The 16517-nt window shown below is 31.2% G+C and overlaps 1 protein-coding gene across 7 annotated transcripts in view; it reads right to left on the bottom strand.

Annotated features, from left to right (window-relative positions):
- LOC110024413 (formin-like protein 6) overlaps positions 1-16517 on the bottom strand; it is a 66434-nt gene that overhangs the window by 40894 nt on the left and 9023 nt on the right. For all 7 annotated transcript variants that reach the window (XM_020724368.1, XM_020724370.1, XM_020724371.1 and 4 more), the window contains exon 6: positions 10370-10441. In XM_020724368.1, coding sequence (XP_020580027.1) covers positions 10370-10441 — 72 coding nt within the window. The remainder of the gene's footprint in view (positions 1-10369; positions 10442-16517) is intronic.

Below are 16517 nucleotides of genomic sequence, written 5' to 3'. Positions count from 1 at the left end.
ATCTACTCAAACGAAGGAGTAGAGACTACAATGTCGACATCCATAATTCAAGTTTTTCTTGAACTTTAGTCTTATCCACAAGAAGGATATCATCAGTGAAAAGCATGCACCAAGGTACATCCTTCTGTAAATATACAATAAGAGCATCCATAACTAAAGAAAAAAGAAATGGGCTTAAAACTGATCTTTGATGTAATCCAACTGAAATGGGAAAATTCTTTTTAAATGCTCCTTCTGTTTGAACACAAGTAACAACTCTAGTATACATATCTTTAATGACTTAAATATAAATCATATCAATAATTTTCTTTTCTAACACTCTCCAAAGGACTTCTCTTGGAACCTTATCATAAGCTTTTTCTAAATCAACAAAAATCATATGTAGATCCTCCTTATTCTCTATGTATTTTTTCATCAAACCTTGCAATAAACGTATAACTTCCATAGCAAACCTACCCGGCATAAATTCAAATTGTTTATGAGAAATCTTTGTATCACATCGTAACCTATATTCAATTACCATCTCCCGTAATTTTAAAGTATGACACATAAATTTAATTCCTCTATAATATGCACATTATTGTGCATCCTCTTTATTCTTATAAATGGGCACCAAAATACTCTTCCTCCACTTCTTAAGCATCTTTTTACTTTTTAAAATAATATTAAAGAGTTTAGTAAGTACTCTCAAATGTCCTACATATTTCCACACTCCAATTAGGATATCATCAGATTCTACTGGTTTTCTTTAAAGCCCCTCGGCTTCTTTTTTACTAATGCGACGATAAAAATATTATTATTAATGATATTAAGATCATTAAGATCGATCGTATTTTCAGAAACTTCATTGAAAAGTTTATCAAAATAGCTCACCAACCTAAGTTGAATATCTTCCTCTAAGAAAAACACCTTTTGATTTTCATCCTTAAAACATTTTACTTGAATTAAATCTTTACTTTTCTTTTCTCTTTGTTTGGCTGATTTATACATATTTCTTTTCTCTTAGACTCCCTACAGGCCACTTTATATTTTTCTCTGTTTTTTAAGCTTTTACATTTAAACCAATTTTTATAATAAAACTTATATTTTATTTTTTCTTGCACAATATTATTTCACTACCAACTATTTTCATTTATAATTTTTTTTATTCTCCAAGTACATCTTTTGTCACTTGTTTGACAATAATTATTACTTTATCCCACATAGATGCTTCATGAACATCTCAAATCTTGAACTCTTGAAGTTCACTCATAAAAATAATTTTGTTTGTCTTTTAGGTGACTCGTTTAATTTTATGATAATATTTCAATGTAATCTTCATTTTACAACTCTTCATCTTAAAATCCAAAACTAAAAATCGATATTGAGTACTTAAATTTTCATATGAAATAACCTTACAATTTTCATATTCTCGATCTCTTTTTCTTATAAGAAAATAATCAATTTGTGTTTTATTAGATCAATTCTTATAAATAAATAATATGTTCTTTTTTTTAAAATAAAGTATTAGCAATAACAAAATCATACGCTAAAGCAAAATCTAATATGGTTCTGGTCACTCCAAAATCATAGCCACCATGAATATTTTTAAAATCTTCTACCACTCTACCAACATCTCATTTAAATCTCTTTTAATAAAAATTCTTTCTTCAAAATGTATCATTTGTATTAATTATTCTTAAGTCATTGCAAAATTATTCTTTTGAACATATATATAAACCTACTTAAGGAGCATAAGTCTTTATAATATTAAAAATTTTAATATTAACAATAATCTTCAAAGATATAATTATATTTCCAATTCTATTAATTTTTACAACATTATCTTTCAAACTCTTATCTATAATTACACACATACATCATTTTTAGTGTGGCTCTTACCTTAATATCGCAGTTTAAAACCTAAGCTATCAATCTTCTTGATTAGTCTCTTGAATACAAAATATATTTATCTTCCTATGAACCATAATATCACTAACAGTTTAATATTCAAATATTCATAAAAGAGTCACTAAAGAAAATTATTACTTAACAAGTAAAAGTTTTACCTTTCTTATTGTTGATCTCTTCTTTAATACACTTTCGATCCTTTAGTATTCATCTTATTTAAAAACTTAAACCTGAAAAATAAAATTATTAAAACAAGATAATGAGTTATCAAAAGATAATCTATGAATAATCACACTTCTAAACTATAATAATCTAAGGTAAAGGAAATTATATACATGTTGGTATTTTATATTTTATTCTAGAAAAATATATAATAATCTAATGTATATATTCATGACACTTATTCAATGAAAATAATATAAACTTCTGATATTAAAAAACTTTAATTTTATTTTTATTTCATACTCTTAATATTCACATTTGTTTTAGGAGCATCGTCAAAACATAACCTAACATACTATTGGCCGATATTATTTCGCCAACACAATGTTTCGTGATCTAACATATATGATAATCTATTCGAGTCAAGTTCATCATCAAAATAATAAAGCCCATTTTTTTCTTGAGCGCTATCAATTATTCCCCCTTGATCTCCTAAAACTTATAACAAAATAAATATAAGTTAGCTTGCCATTGATGATCAACACTACTTATACTACCAAACAACAAGTTGCACGATAGATTAGAAACATAAAGAACATGACGAAGATTAAACAATAATGAGAATTTGACAGTCCTTATACGGTTATTTTGAATAATGAGAATAATGAGGGAATCATCGATAATTTTGAATTTTTTATTGCCTGCACAAGATATATGAGTAAAATAATTTATTCAAAAAAAAAAAAAAATTAAGAATAACACCTTACAAAGCAATGTCTAATGAGTTACTCTTCTATATTAAGGAGCAAGACGGAATCGGGGATAATTTTGGAAATTGAAATGATTTGAGAAAGTGCTCTAATTGCTCCTTGGTGAAAGTTATTGTATTTGAGTTAGTAGGTAGCTCCTGAGTTTCTTCAGCAGCAGCTTGATAAAGCCCTTCACACTTGCATTTTAATTTTCAATTTTAGATTTACCATGAAGTTTCTAACATGTCTCCTTCATGTTTCATGTTTTTTGCAATGCTCGTACGATGGTTTCTTATGCCCTTATTTATCAGTATCAACTCATTTTGACACAAAAGTTGAGTTCGCTGGTTCAAAGTTACAAGACGATTCGGTGTTACACATAATAATTTTTCTTCTAGACTCTTTGTGTCTAACTTTAAAAAAAAATATCTGGAATCAAGGTTAGAGTATTCCTATCTAGGATTCGACATCGAACTTCGTCTAAACTCTGATTAAGACCGGTTAAGAACATGCAAATCCGATCATTTTTCTCTCTTTTTGTGCCAAGCATAATCATTCAAATTCTCCCAAATGTCATCATAATATTGATCAAACACCTGTCATAACATTATCAACTCATTGTAATACCTAGTAACATTACAATCATTTTATTTGGATTTTCAAAGTTGAGTTTTCAACTCAAAAAAATGTGAAGAATTCTCCAAGTTTGAATAAGGATCTCAAACGACCTCCGGGATATCTCGAGCAATAGGAAGAAAGAGAGGAAGTTTTTTGATGGTAGGTTCCATGGAGTTGAGCAATGTCATCACCAGAGAATTATTGAATTGTAATGTTTTCAAATTCGGATCCTTACCAATAGTTTATGAAATTTGTCGGTTAAATACCCAATTTGGTTTCTCTCGTCAATCACCAATTGTGTGGATTGAGCTCACTTGAGGTCGTTTTGTCCATTAAATTTTATAACTTTGAGATAAGGTGGTAAATTCTAACCAAAATATTTCGCAGATACAACAATGAGAGGAGCTATTGGGTGAGGTGAGGTGGTTTCAAAATTACTGAAACTGGTCGATATGGTAAAATTTCTTTGATTCCCATAATCATTGTTATTTTGTACAACATCCTCAAAATCTGAGAAGAGCGGCACACGTGTGGTGGCTACCTCAAGAGAAAGAAAACAAACATGTTTTAGTTCGGATACGAGCTCGGCCAGCGAAACAGGTGACATCAAGTCTCTGAACATCGCACTCCAATGATTGCCTTCCCAGTTGGTTTTAATCGATTGTATCACTGAATGTCGCGATCCAATCATTGACTTTCATGCTAGTTCTAATCGCGACAAACTCAAAGCGATTGTATCGTGAGGAGTCTCTAAACACCATGATCCAATCATTGCCTTCTAGTTAGCTTTAATTGCAACTGTCTCGCAAGGGGTCGATAGCAAAGAAGATGGTATTGGGGGAACCTGGGAGGGGTAAGAGCTAAGAGAAGGAACCTGCAAATGATCGACAGGACTAGATCAACATTTCTAAGGCAAAATTGGTCTATGATACCATGTCGGTTTTGGGAGGGGAAAAGTAATTATTCCTCATCAATCTTATAGAGAACGATTACAAGATAAATAAAGATGGATGATTCCCACATTAAGAAAATAATAATATGAGCCATAACTCCTCATAATAAAAGAAGGAAACAAAATGTTATGACATAACAATATTCTAAATTCTAAAAATAGAAAATATAAATAATAGATGATACTAAAAATTAAAATCTTTTTATCCAACAATTTATGACGCCAAAATATTATAAATGTAAAATATAAAACTTTAGGTGTTCGACATGTAAGTAAATAAGAACCATGTGGTACATGTATAAATTTCCCTAAAAAAGTTGCTGCTTAATTTTCCACATGGTTGATAAAAGAGTGTTCATTTCTATTTGATGACTAAATGAATACTTAGTATCTTTATCAAGTTCTTACAAAATCTAATTTTTCGACAAGAAAAGAATTGAGATAAAAGCTTGTTTAAGAAAATTTGAGTGTCAAATCCTTTGAACCAGCCAACAATTGGAAGGGAACTTGCATCCTTTACAACCAAGGCAAGGAACTACTGGTTCTTGAAAGAAAGCTACACATAATTCTAATAGCACTAAAAAATTAATTAAGATAATGAATCATAAAATACTTGATAAATTCTAAACCTTTTTAATAAAATAAACCAATGTTAAAACTGTGTATAAGATAACATGTCTCAGGTTAATCTTCATAACGGATATCGAACATAAATCTTTTAATTAAACAGCAAATTGGTTTTACATGGTTTTACATATGATAAAAATTATCTATAATGTTAATGAGGATAATAAAAAAACATAAGAATGAAATTCGTGAAATATATATATATACTATCTGCAATGGATAATAATACTTTCAATTACTTATAAAGTCAAATCGTACAAGTAAAAACAAGATTACACCAGCTAAAACAAACCAAACGCGTATGTAACTTAAAAAATGTTTGCTAAATAAGAAGAGCTAACTAAAACAAAGGCATATGCCATGCATTCCGAGTGTGTTTGCAAAGCTTATTACTGCCTTAAAACCACGAAATGACAATCCGTATTGGATTTCGAACAAATATTTTTACATGCATTCAAGTTGTTCTCTAAAATTATACCCACCTCACCTCCCCACCCCTCACGATAATAGGAAGCCGAGGCTTCAAAGTATGGCAACTGATTGAGGTATGAGTTCGATGGTGTATAGCTGCAAAGCTATTTTGAGTTAGTGTCGGTGAGCTGCAAGGTGGATGGTGGGGAGAGATGCTTTTGATGTCGTTGGTGAGAAAGTGACCTGCAAGGAGGCTTTCCGGTAGTGTCACCGAGCTCTAGAGTTACGGTGTTGGTAGCAACAAAATAGGCCAGTGTCGTAGTACCAGTGTTCTTTGGCGATTGGCAAGGAAGGGCAGGAAGCTAGCTGATGGCATCTTTGGGAGATAAGTAACAGAAAGGCTTGTTTGGTAGCAAGATTATAGTAGTATTTAGAGTGAGTTTGGGGCGGTTGTTGCTTGTTTATGAAGTTGTTGTAAAGTTGCTTAATGGAGAAGCAGCTTTTTAAGAGTTATTAAAAAGTTGTTAATGAAAAAGCAAGTGCATGTGTAGAAGATTTGTTCTGCTGCTGTTGTTTCTGCTAAGAAAGACCGTTTTTCTCTTATATATGTAATATATTGAAATAAATGCAGTTTTCATAATATTCAGAATTAAATAACAGAAAGAGTTCGTACTGCTAAAAATTGATAGTTCGGTCCAAAATACTCTAATACAATAAAAAAAAATTAGTTATTTGAAGCAAATGACTCTAACAGCGGTAATCAACAAGTCTAGAATGATGTTTGCCTTGAAATCCTGATGATCAAATTTTCGGAACAATCTCCTCTCCATCTCTGCATCTCTTTTTTACTGATCACGGTCTGAAGGTACCTCGTTTGTCTCATCAACACACTGAAAGTAGTCGCAATTTACAGGAGTCCTGTTTATGGGATAAGAATAAAATCTTCTTCTGTAGCTACCATTCTCTTGGACCAGTATTGAATACGTTTGTCGACACAAGAACAGAGTGGAACTTTCGAATTGTTTGATGAACTTGAGCTCATATTTTCTGTTATTATAATGTAGTATTGTTTAAAAAAATTAAGTTGACACAACATTCTAGAAATTCTAAAAAATATATAAGCAATCTTAAAATTAAGAATTAAAATTTATCGGTGCAAAAAAAAAATATACAACACAGCTTGCTATATATATTTTGAAAAAACACATCCAGATAAATACATGAAGATGAAATATAAATCATCCACTACAAATAATTAGTTGATGCTACATAGATAAGGTTGTTGCATTCACCAAAGCATCAGTAATCTCCTCTCTCAACTGTAACATCTCCTCGATACCTGCTCCCTCAGAAGTATTGTGCTCTTTTGTCCTACATTCCTCTTCTTGCACCAAAGGTCCAACTTGATATTAGTTAGTTTTCTCAAGCATGTAGGTAGGATCATCATCTAAGACTTTGAAATTGATATCTTATCATAATGGATGTCTTCGTATAAAATTATAGAGCGCAGTTGTTGCAACAACTATCTTGACTTGTTTTCTGAAAGAATATGTAGGCATATCTCGGAGTATGACCCACTTCTTTTTCTATATATCGAATGCTCAGTTGATAAAATTATTTAATGATGAGTGTCTTTTGTTGAACAACTCATTCCTCACTTGAATGTTGCGCTCAAAATCAGGGAGGTGATATCTCATGTCGGGAAATGACTTCAGAAAACCCCGTTGCAGTGGATATCTTGATTCAATAAGAGAATACTTTCTTGAATAATGATAACATTACTAGATTAGTTGAAACTAAAATATAATAGTGACGGACTAGTTAAAGACATCAACTTTGGGGAGGCATCGGGAATTTGCATTCGGGTCGCCGCGTTGCAAATTTAAATATTCTGTTGTCGTGTGTGCCCCTTCCCAACTATCCATCATGAATGTGAAACATATGTTAAAATCACATATTACAAATACGTTCTGTGTAGCAGCTCCACACCTACCGATATATGTTATCTTTCTTCATTTCCCATGCGTGCGTCAACTTTCGTTCCATCAATTGGTCATATACAATCTTATTTATAACTTTCCTTTAATTAATTGAAGGACGAATAAAGAATGAGATCAATACCTTGAAAAATGACATGTACCTCGGACCGCTACGAACTTCCTGAGGTGTTTGAGCAAAAGACGGGTCCAATGGTTTAACAATGTATGTAGCCATTTTAATTATAGAGTTAACTCTGAGCTAGACATACATGTTTATTGTCTCTATAGAGTGTTGAAAACGCTCAGAAGCTACAAGAATAGACTCATTGTACGACATAATGAAAGTGTGATAGCCAAAACCTCTCAATATCTAAATCGCGAAGATCCGTGCAAACCATATTTAGATTGCAATTCATCTGATAAATCAAAGAAAATAGTTTTTGACATCTAGGACTTGTTGTGAAACCGACTTGGATGAGCTTTCATTAGTTTACCAACTCATTTGTCACCCACAGAGGACGATAAGACACAAGGTGACCTACAAATGTGTCAACGATAGTACTCATGAATAAGACAAACTATGCTAGTAATGACTATAGCTTGCTCAGCCATCTCTATAATCTCCTCCTCATTTGGTGACTCAATTTGTTTGAAAAAATAATGTTAAGTTTATTTCAAAAGAACATGTTATTCTCAGAGTAGATAAATGCTCAAAATGCGAGAAATGAAAGTTTTAAAACTACGGAAATCGAAAAATAATCAAACGTCAGAAATAGTACACACAAATCATGGTTTACAACAAAAATGTCAAATACTACAAATAGTCATCTGTTATTGTATCAATAACTAAAAAAACATATGCATGACATCTAACTAGTCAAACTATATAAAAAATAATGGAGGTAAGAAATCCTCCATTCAGGGAGCAGTGTGAAAACAGTCTCCCATTTGTTTCGATCTTCCAGAGTTTTACAGCAAATAAGTATAGAGGCATGTCCTCGAAAATTTCTGGATTTGAATATAGTAGCTTGACAACATCTGTCATTGTTGGGTATGCATGGAGAGCAGTCTAAGCACTCGAAGTAATGTTGGTGCAGTTTGTCACCATTTGTGATATATTCTGGGATAGCTAAGCTCCCCCAACTTTATTTTAATTTTTCCCTTTTTGTGTCAAGGGTGCAGGTTGCTTTGAGTGGCTGGACTCCCCTTTCTTCCGGTTGTTCCCGGTAGACCTCATTTGAATGGGCACATTCAGGCTCATTCAAAATAGAGGTGGGCTCATTCAAAATAGAGGTGGCCTCATATTATAAGAGTTGAAATGCTATTATATATTTGGTGATGATTTAAAAAAACTAATTTTCTTGGGTGGAAAATTTTTTGTTACACCTTTTGGTTAATTGGAGTGGTTAGCAGGATGTGATAAAAATAATTAGTTATGGGATTTATTTATAATGCAATAGATGAGGATAAATGGTTAATAGCTCTGAACTTAAAAGAGGATGAGCTCAACTACAAGAAAATTTTCAAAATCATTGATAAAGGGTGCATTTTGCATGCTACATGATATCACCTTAATATGAAGTATCAATATATTGAGGATAAATTAACGAACCTTGAGAACAAATTATATTTAAATCATTGCATGAATAGGTTGATAGATGACTTAACTGAGAGGGCAAATATTAATATCTAAATTAAACTATTTAGAAATAATGAAATAGTTTTTAGACAACAACAAACAAAATATATAGTTGCCAAATTTTCCTTAGATAGTTTTTAATGTTTATCGATTGAAATAATAGAAATTTCTTCTAATTTTAATTGTATTTTTTAATAAAATTAAATAATGGAGTCATTTTGGTGATGACACTCTAGAGCTATAATAATTTACTATCAACAATTGCGCCTTACATATTTGACTCCGAAGTAAAATTGAAGTACATACAATTAAGTTCATATTAAAATAAGAGATTGTTTGAGTAGCTTCTGAATAAACTCTTTGATTTATATCATGTACAACAAGAGACTAAAGGACAACAAATTTTATGAAGAGGGTTTAAAGGATGATAAGAATCCCTTACTTTGCAATTATACGCCATAAAATGATAAATGGTTTACATGTGATGATAATAAAGTAACATCATTTGGTTTGCAACAAGATCTTAACCTAGATTTCTTTTATTGGGACAAAAGCAAGACCAATAGGTCTAACATAAGTCAACAAAAAATAAACAAAAAAGTATCTATGAAAAATTAAGTAATTGAATATAGTCATTATTTTAAATTTTAATTAATATTTTTACTCATTGTAATTAATTAGAGATGATTGAGATTAAAGATGAGGAGAAATAAGAGAACATGCTAACAAAAGTAAAAAATGAGATAGGAAAGAAAGACATCTAAATTTATAAATTTTAATCTTAATAGCTTGTTATGTTATTACTTTAAGGCAAGACAATTGAAGCGAAGAGAGTGTTGAACTTATTTTGAAGTTTTATGTTATCTATTTTTATTTTAATATTTTATTTTACTTCGATGTTTGTGTGAACCTACTCTATAATTTGATGTTAAGATGTTAATACACTACTTATTTTATGCAATTTATTATTGTTGACTTTGTTAAGATACTAATATGTTACTTTTTAATGTCTTGATAAATTAGGATATTAATACATTTCTTCCTACTTTACACTTACAATTTAGTCAAATAGTTCTTATTTTGAATAATGTATTGATTTTGAGGCTTATACCTTCAAACACCTCGAGACTTATGCCTCAAGTCAAAAACAGAAACAATATTTCAATACCCAATTGCATAGCTTTAAACCTTGATTTGGATCATAAACAATCCCAATAGATGGAAAAATTTAAAGAAAAAAAATACATTCCGTTGGAATTTTATTTGCAATTGAATAGCCCAATGGTATAAAGAAGGTGTTTGAGCCAAAAATGTATATATATATATGGTTAGAAAAACATACCATCATATCAGACAGTGGCATTTTGATTTTGGTCAGCATAATTTCAGTGTTATTGGCCCTTCTTAGATCGATCTAATGAGAAAAATGAGAAAAAAAAGTCAATACAACAGCAGTTGCTTCAATAAGAATGTAGCAGTTTCCATTGCAGTGCAAATACAAAAGTATAGTGTCTGTTCTGAATTGGACCATTCTCAAAATCTTTAAGAAAAGCAAAAGCATAACATAATTTAGGAGAAAGGCTGAAAAGGGAACCTTCAAAATCACTAAATACAATAATGTAACTAACGAGAGAAAAACTTTTAGAACAGCATGACACTTTGCATGGTGTGGTTATTTTATAAAATGGATAAATCAAATTCATAGACCAGCATATATTGACAAATATTACTATTAGTTACTTCATTGATGTGAAAATAAAAAAAAAAACCAGGGATCAATTGAATAGTATAAGATCAAAGATTATGCTCGACATTGAGTTCCCCCAAAATATAACAAAAAGACAATCTTTTAGGAAAATTTACATACATACCACACAATTCTTATGTATTTACATATTTAACATCTATTTTTTTTCTATTTACAAACATAACACCCAAATCTATAATATCAAATAAAAAAATACCACTCTTATTAACTTTTTAAAAGTGAAATACACCTTTTATGCATAGGTTTATGATGCTAAGGTGTTGTAAATGTAAATATCAAACTTTAGGCTATAGAAATGAATATCAATAAGAATTGTGTGGTATGAATGTAAATTTCCCCATCTTTTAGCATATGGCACAATGGTTATAACGAGAACTATTTATCATGATGTAAGCAATGTATAGATTTCTGTCACATTGAAATCTTTAGTATTAGCAATTTTCAGTAGCATAGTTTATATAGTAGCAGAAATGTCAACTTTTAGCTATATAGAATAATGAAATAATTACAAGCAAAGAGAATTAGTAGAGAAAACATAGTAACTGAAGTAGTATTACAATACTCTTTCTGGCTATAATATCAATTAGCTTTTTATTTCCCAAATACATTATATACGGAACACCAATAAGAACGTACCAGGCTCTGAAACTTTGGCAAGGAAATAAACCCATATATATCAGCATACAAGAAGCTAGTTTATGGGCTTTTCAATGCACAAAAGCTGTTAGTATATAATTAGCTTTCAGTATTAATTATTTCCATAACAATGAAGAAAACTTCTCTTTCAAGGCCCAGATGAAAGAAAACTCTAACAAATGAAAATATAAGAAGTTGGAAACAATTGTTGCAGCTATAGGCATAATTAAAATCTACATTTCCAAGTTTCAAGCTGTAAAAAAAAAAAAGGCATGCATATACTGGTTATAAGGAAAAAATAGTTTTTAAAATTTTAAACATAAGTATTTATCTTCTGAAAATTCTTCAACTTTATAATTATTCAAACACAAAAATGATATTTAAACAGACCATTACCATTTTAGTCAGACAAAACATTACTTGTTCCCTTGATAAATGTGAGATTTGAAATAATACCTAAAATGAGCAATCAATCATTTGATTTCTCATGGATCCCTAAATTTCTAAAGCACGACAGAAATTGTTAAAAGTGCATGTATGGGAGAAATGATGAGCAACGTGTATGAAAAAATAAGCAAAGAAAGACAAGAAAAACAGAGACTAGTAATTTACGCGATTCAATAAAAATCACTTATATCATGACCTCACAATAGATTAGGTCCACCGGTTTAAAGATGTGTGTAGTATAAATCATTTGTGCTCCTAAATATTTCCTTTCATCTCATTAATTTTTTCCCCATTTTCTCCTCTTTCGTCCCTCTCTCATAGTTTTAAACCCAAATAATGAAAAAAGCACATTTTGTTTTACCATATTAATAGCCCTCTTATCATAAGATTACTCACCTTCCTCACTTTTTTAAGCGCCATGTGTGCTGAGCCAACCTACACCCCAATTTTATGATGGTTTATCACGTATAATGGTTATTTTATGATATTGATTACATATCTGTGTGTAATGGCCTCATATGCAACCCACAATAAGAGTATACTCTTTGGACATTCATACATGCAATCATTAATCTTATGGACTATTGGCCATATACTTGTGTGATCTAATGAACTATGGTATAAGGCAACGGGGCAAGTAATTTACAATTGCACTTCCTAGCTTCTTCTAATGTCTATTTTTGTGAGCACTCTTAACTATGCAAATTTTTCTCTAGATTTTTATAAGCATTGTCTCGAAACAGGGTATATTGCTTGTTAATTTTTTCTTTCATTTTTCTCTGTCCTCCCCTCTCTAGAAATTTTATCACTTTGCTTAAGCTCCATGGCTAACATGCTTCATTCCATCGTCATTTTCGAAGGGAGAACTAAAGATAGTGGCTGATAAAAAAAACATAAAAGGTCGATCTTGGGAATAATTTCATCCGATTTTCACTTGTTTAAAACTTCATATGTGAGATTTATTTTAAAGTTGATTTCTTGAATCAATCAATGAGAAATGGCTCTGATGATTTTGTGGCTAATTTTAATTTTTTTATAGAAGAAATTTTAATATATCACATCTTTTGTGTTTCTATGCACTTTCAAAAGAATTTGTGAGATATTGATGTGTTCCATATTCCTATGATGATTAATCCAATTATTTTTTCTCATGTGCAATTTTATGTATGATAATGGTAAGATGGATATTAATCATATTACAAGATGTTAATTGTCTTTTACATGACCTAAGATGCATGATATGCATCATGTTTGAATCCATGGTGCTAATGATATACATGTATTCCTAAATACTCCATGGCATTCCCTATGCGGTCCCACATGCTCTATAGAGATGTTGATGGACACCTAAATATTTTTCTACATGAAACAACTATGCATTATGAATTTTATAATATGATGCACATGCTTATTATAATCTCAATGTGATGCATACATGATTCTACAAACATCCACTAAAGTAAATGCTTATTATTGCATGATGCATTATATTATGTGTATAAGATATAAAAATGATGACTATGAATACAAGGAATGTATCTCATGTGATAGATATATTAGCTATGAGTTTTCTATTTTAACAAATTCAAGATTATCCTGTAGGAGGGCAAATTGATTATTTTTTTTTATATTATGATAGAGCAGAGGTGCTCTATAAGTACACAGAAGAAGTTTTGGTACTAAGCACACAAAAGTCCAATTAACAAGCACCAAGGTGATGGCTTTGGCATGAATTAAGAAAGCCTATTGTGTTGACAATGAATTGATATGATGATAAGGATGATAGATGGTGATTCATCCTATGCACAAAAAACAAATGATCATACCATATCTCGCATGGACTATGGAATAATATTATGAAGTGGTCATAAATGGTTTATTACTTACAAAGTTACAAGTTTATATATCCCTCTCAATCATTCACAAGAATTTAGTAAGAGTTTGCAATACTTTAGTCCACTGGAGATAAATTGGTACGATCCAGAATATATTCTCACAAAAATTAGGGCAAACACATTTTATCTCATGAACAACAAATCAAACCAATACAACATGAATACATAAAGAAAAACACCTACAATTTGAGCGATATGTGATCTCTCCCAAGTCCTATAATTCGAGAGATAGGGAATCTCTCATTAACCTTAACCCTGACACTTACGACAACAATATCACGCATAACCCTAACACTAAACTATTAAGCCCTATTTATACCAAATACCAAACAATAAAATTAATAATAAAAGACTAAATTGTCGTGAGGCTAATAAAAAATGAAATTGCCCTTAATTAGTCTAAGCACCGGCGTAACAATACTCCCCTTAGAAAAAAGCATCTTGTCCTCAAGGTGGATAAAAAAAAATTGTTATTAGATCACTCTCATGCCTCCCCATCACACATTGTGAGAAGCTGTAATGTTTGGTCATTGGAATGATACCTTGGGCCAAATTTTTCATCACACCAAAAATATAACCCTTTTTCTTGTTTCTTCTGAATCTCTGTCTCTGTAAGATGTGTGAATGACACCCTCAGTCATGGCCCATTATTCATGTCCAGGGGAGCCACCCTTTGGACTTTTACAGTTTAAGTTTTTAGTATCATCGTGGTTGTAGCATTTCAATATAGCGCTCCACTTGTGTTGCTTTTATTAGCTTATTCAATTGCATTTTTATCTTCAACCAACTACGATAATTACATAGTTTCCCTCAATCCTTGCGATCTCAGCAGCCAAGAGTTGTATGTATGTCAAGCTTTATGTCCTTCATGAAATTTTCCTGCAATAGTACTTCAGAAATTCCCCTTAGTTGTCTTGACAATAGCTCGAATCTCTCTCTATTTCATGATAGTCCCCTCCTGAGTCAACTCAAAGAATTACTGGTGTAGATCTCTGTATCACCCAAAAATTAAGAAGTCAGGTAAAATTTTGACGACTTTAAAATGTAACCAAAATTAATCTGCATTTAAACTGCTCCCAACCGACCTCTCTGCACTTCACCGCACATGCAATCGTTGGATGTGATCAAACGGTTGAGATAAAGGAAAGAGGGTGTTAAATGTCGCAATTCCATTTACTCTCTTGATTCCTTCCTTCACACGATAGCTCCTACTCTCGATTACTATAACAGGACACAAACAGTCCAGATGCACGACCAGCAAGGAGCTGCAGGAGATCCAAAGCTCGGGGGCAAAATCGGCAAAAGAAAATCTCCATTTTAAGATATTCTAGATAATTCTTTCGTTACATTTCCATTCTGACGTATGTCACGAATACGTATACTTTTTTTTCATTTTTGATAACTGTAGTGGAGAACTTGTGTCAGAAACTACAAACTTGGTTTGTGGGCTTTCATAAGCCATTAGCAAAAAATCAATGAAGAAAATGGAGGATTAAAGTAATAGGAGGAAAATGAAAGAAGAATATGAAGTCTCAAAAAAGTGTCGACAATGCAAGAAAGGTTGTTTGAGGTATGAATTCATAAATGAATTATGTTTAAGGTTAAATCACGAAATGAGTCAAAATTTCATGAAATCCTAAGATGTTTACGAATTTCAGGTTATTTACACTAGGCGACGAGCTAGAGGTGAGCTTGTAGAAACTCATCGTGGGGTCGCTCCGTCAAGTCAGGTGAAATAATTACATGTTAACTTAAGAAAAGTAACCATCTGTAGGTCCATGTTATTATGTATTTCATACTATTGCATGTAAAGTTTCTTGTATATTGTGGATGAATAACTATATAAATTGTATGAATGCAAACATGTTGTCATTTAAGACACGTGATTTTACTACGTTATGAATATGAGGAACATTCTTATGAAATCATTGCTTGCAGTTGTTTATTAACTATGATATATACATATTATATATGAAATGCCTATGATGAATATTTGTTATATGAATTATGCATTAAGAAAAATCACAAGTGATAATATAGGTAAGCTATTGCAAGAAAACTTAAGTGCAAATGATAAGGAAGGGTGAGATTTTGACTCTTGGTATTCAGACAGTGAAGAAACTCTAGGAATCGTTGGAATCAGACGATGACGGAATGTAGGAAAATGTTGGTAACAGGAAGGGCTATGATAATTGTTATATTGGGAGGGACCAACTTTTATCAATAGTTAATGTTGTCTTCGGACAAGGTGACAATCCGATGATATGACATTACATGACATGAAAATAATTAGAGTATATACAATTACAAGTGATATTCCTACGATTATATTTATGACTTTAATGAAGATGTTAATGATTATATGATTATGATTACACATGAATGAATGAAATACATGTTTTATATGACATTCATAGCTCCCTGCATTTCATGTCCTTTCTTTCATATTTTATACATTCATAGCATGACATGTCATGTCATGAATTACATACTAGCATGCATGCTGTTTCTTTTCCTTCTATAAAATTTTATTCTAGACTTGATTATTTCGGTGAACCTGTTGTTGCTCATTTTATGTTTTTAATTTATAGGAAGAGTTAAGAAACATAAGGGAAAGTAGACTAGTGTGACTTGTACAACTTATACATTTTATAGTTTGAGAGCGTATACAGACTTTTAGAGACATATTTTTATTATGTTGGATTTAACAGTTTGGCATATATATATATATATATATATATATA

This window comes from Phalaenopsis equestris, unplaced genomic scaffold (assembly GCF_001263595.1).
Source record: "Phalaenopsis equestris unplaced genomic scaffold, ASM126359v1 Scaffold000256, whole genome shotgun sequence".
Lineage (NCBI taxonomy): Eukaryota > Viridiplantae > Streptophyta > Magnoliopsida > Asparagales > Orchidaceae > Phalaenopsis > Phalaenopsis equestris.
The sequence above is the reverse complement of the archived record's forward strand: the minus strand, read 5'-3'. Positions and strand labels throughout refer to the sequence as shown.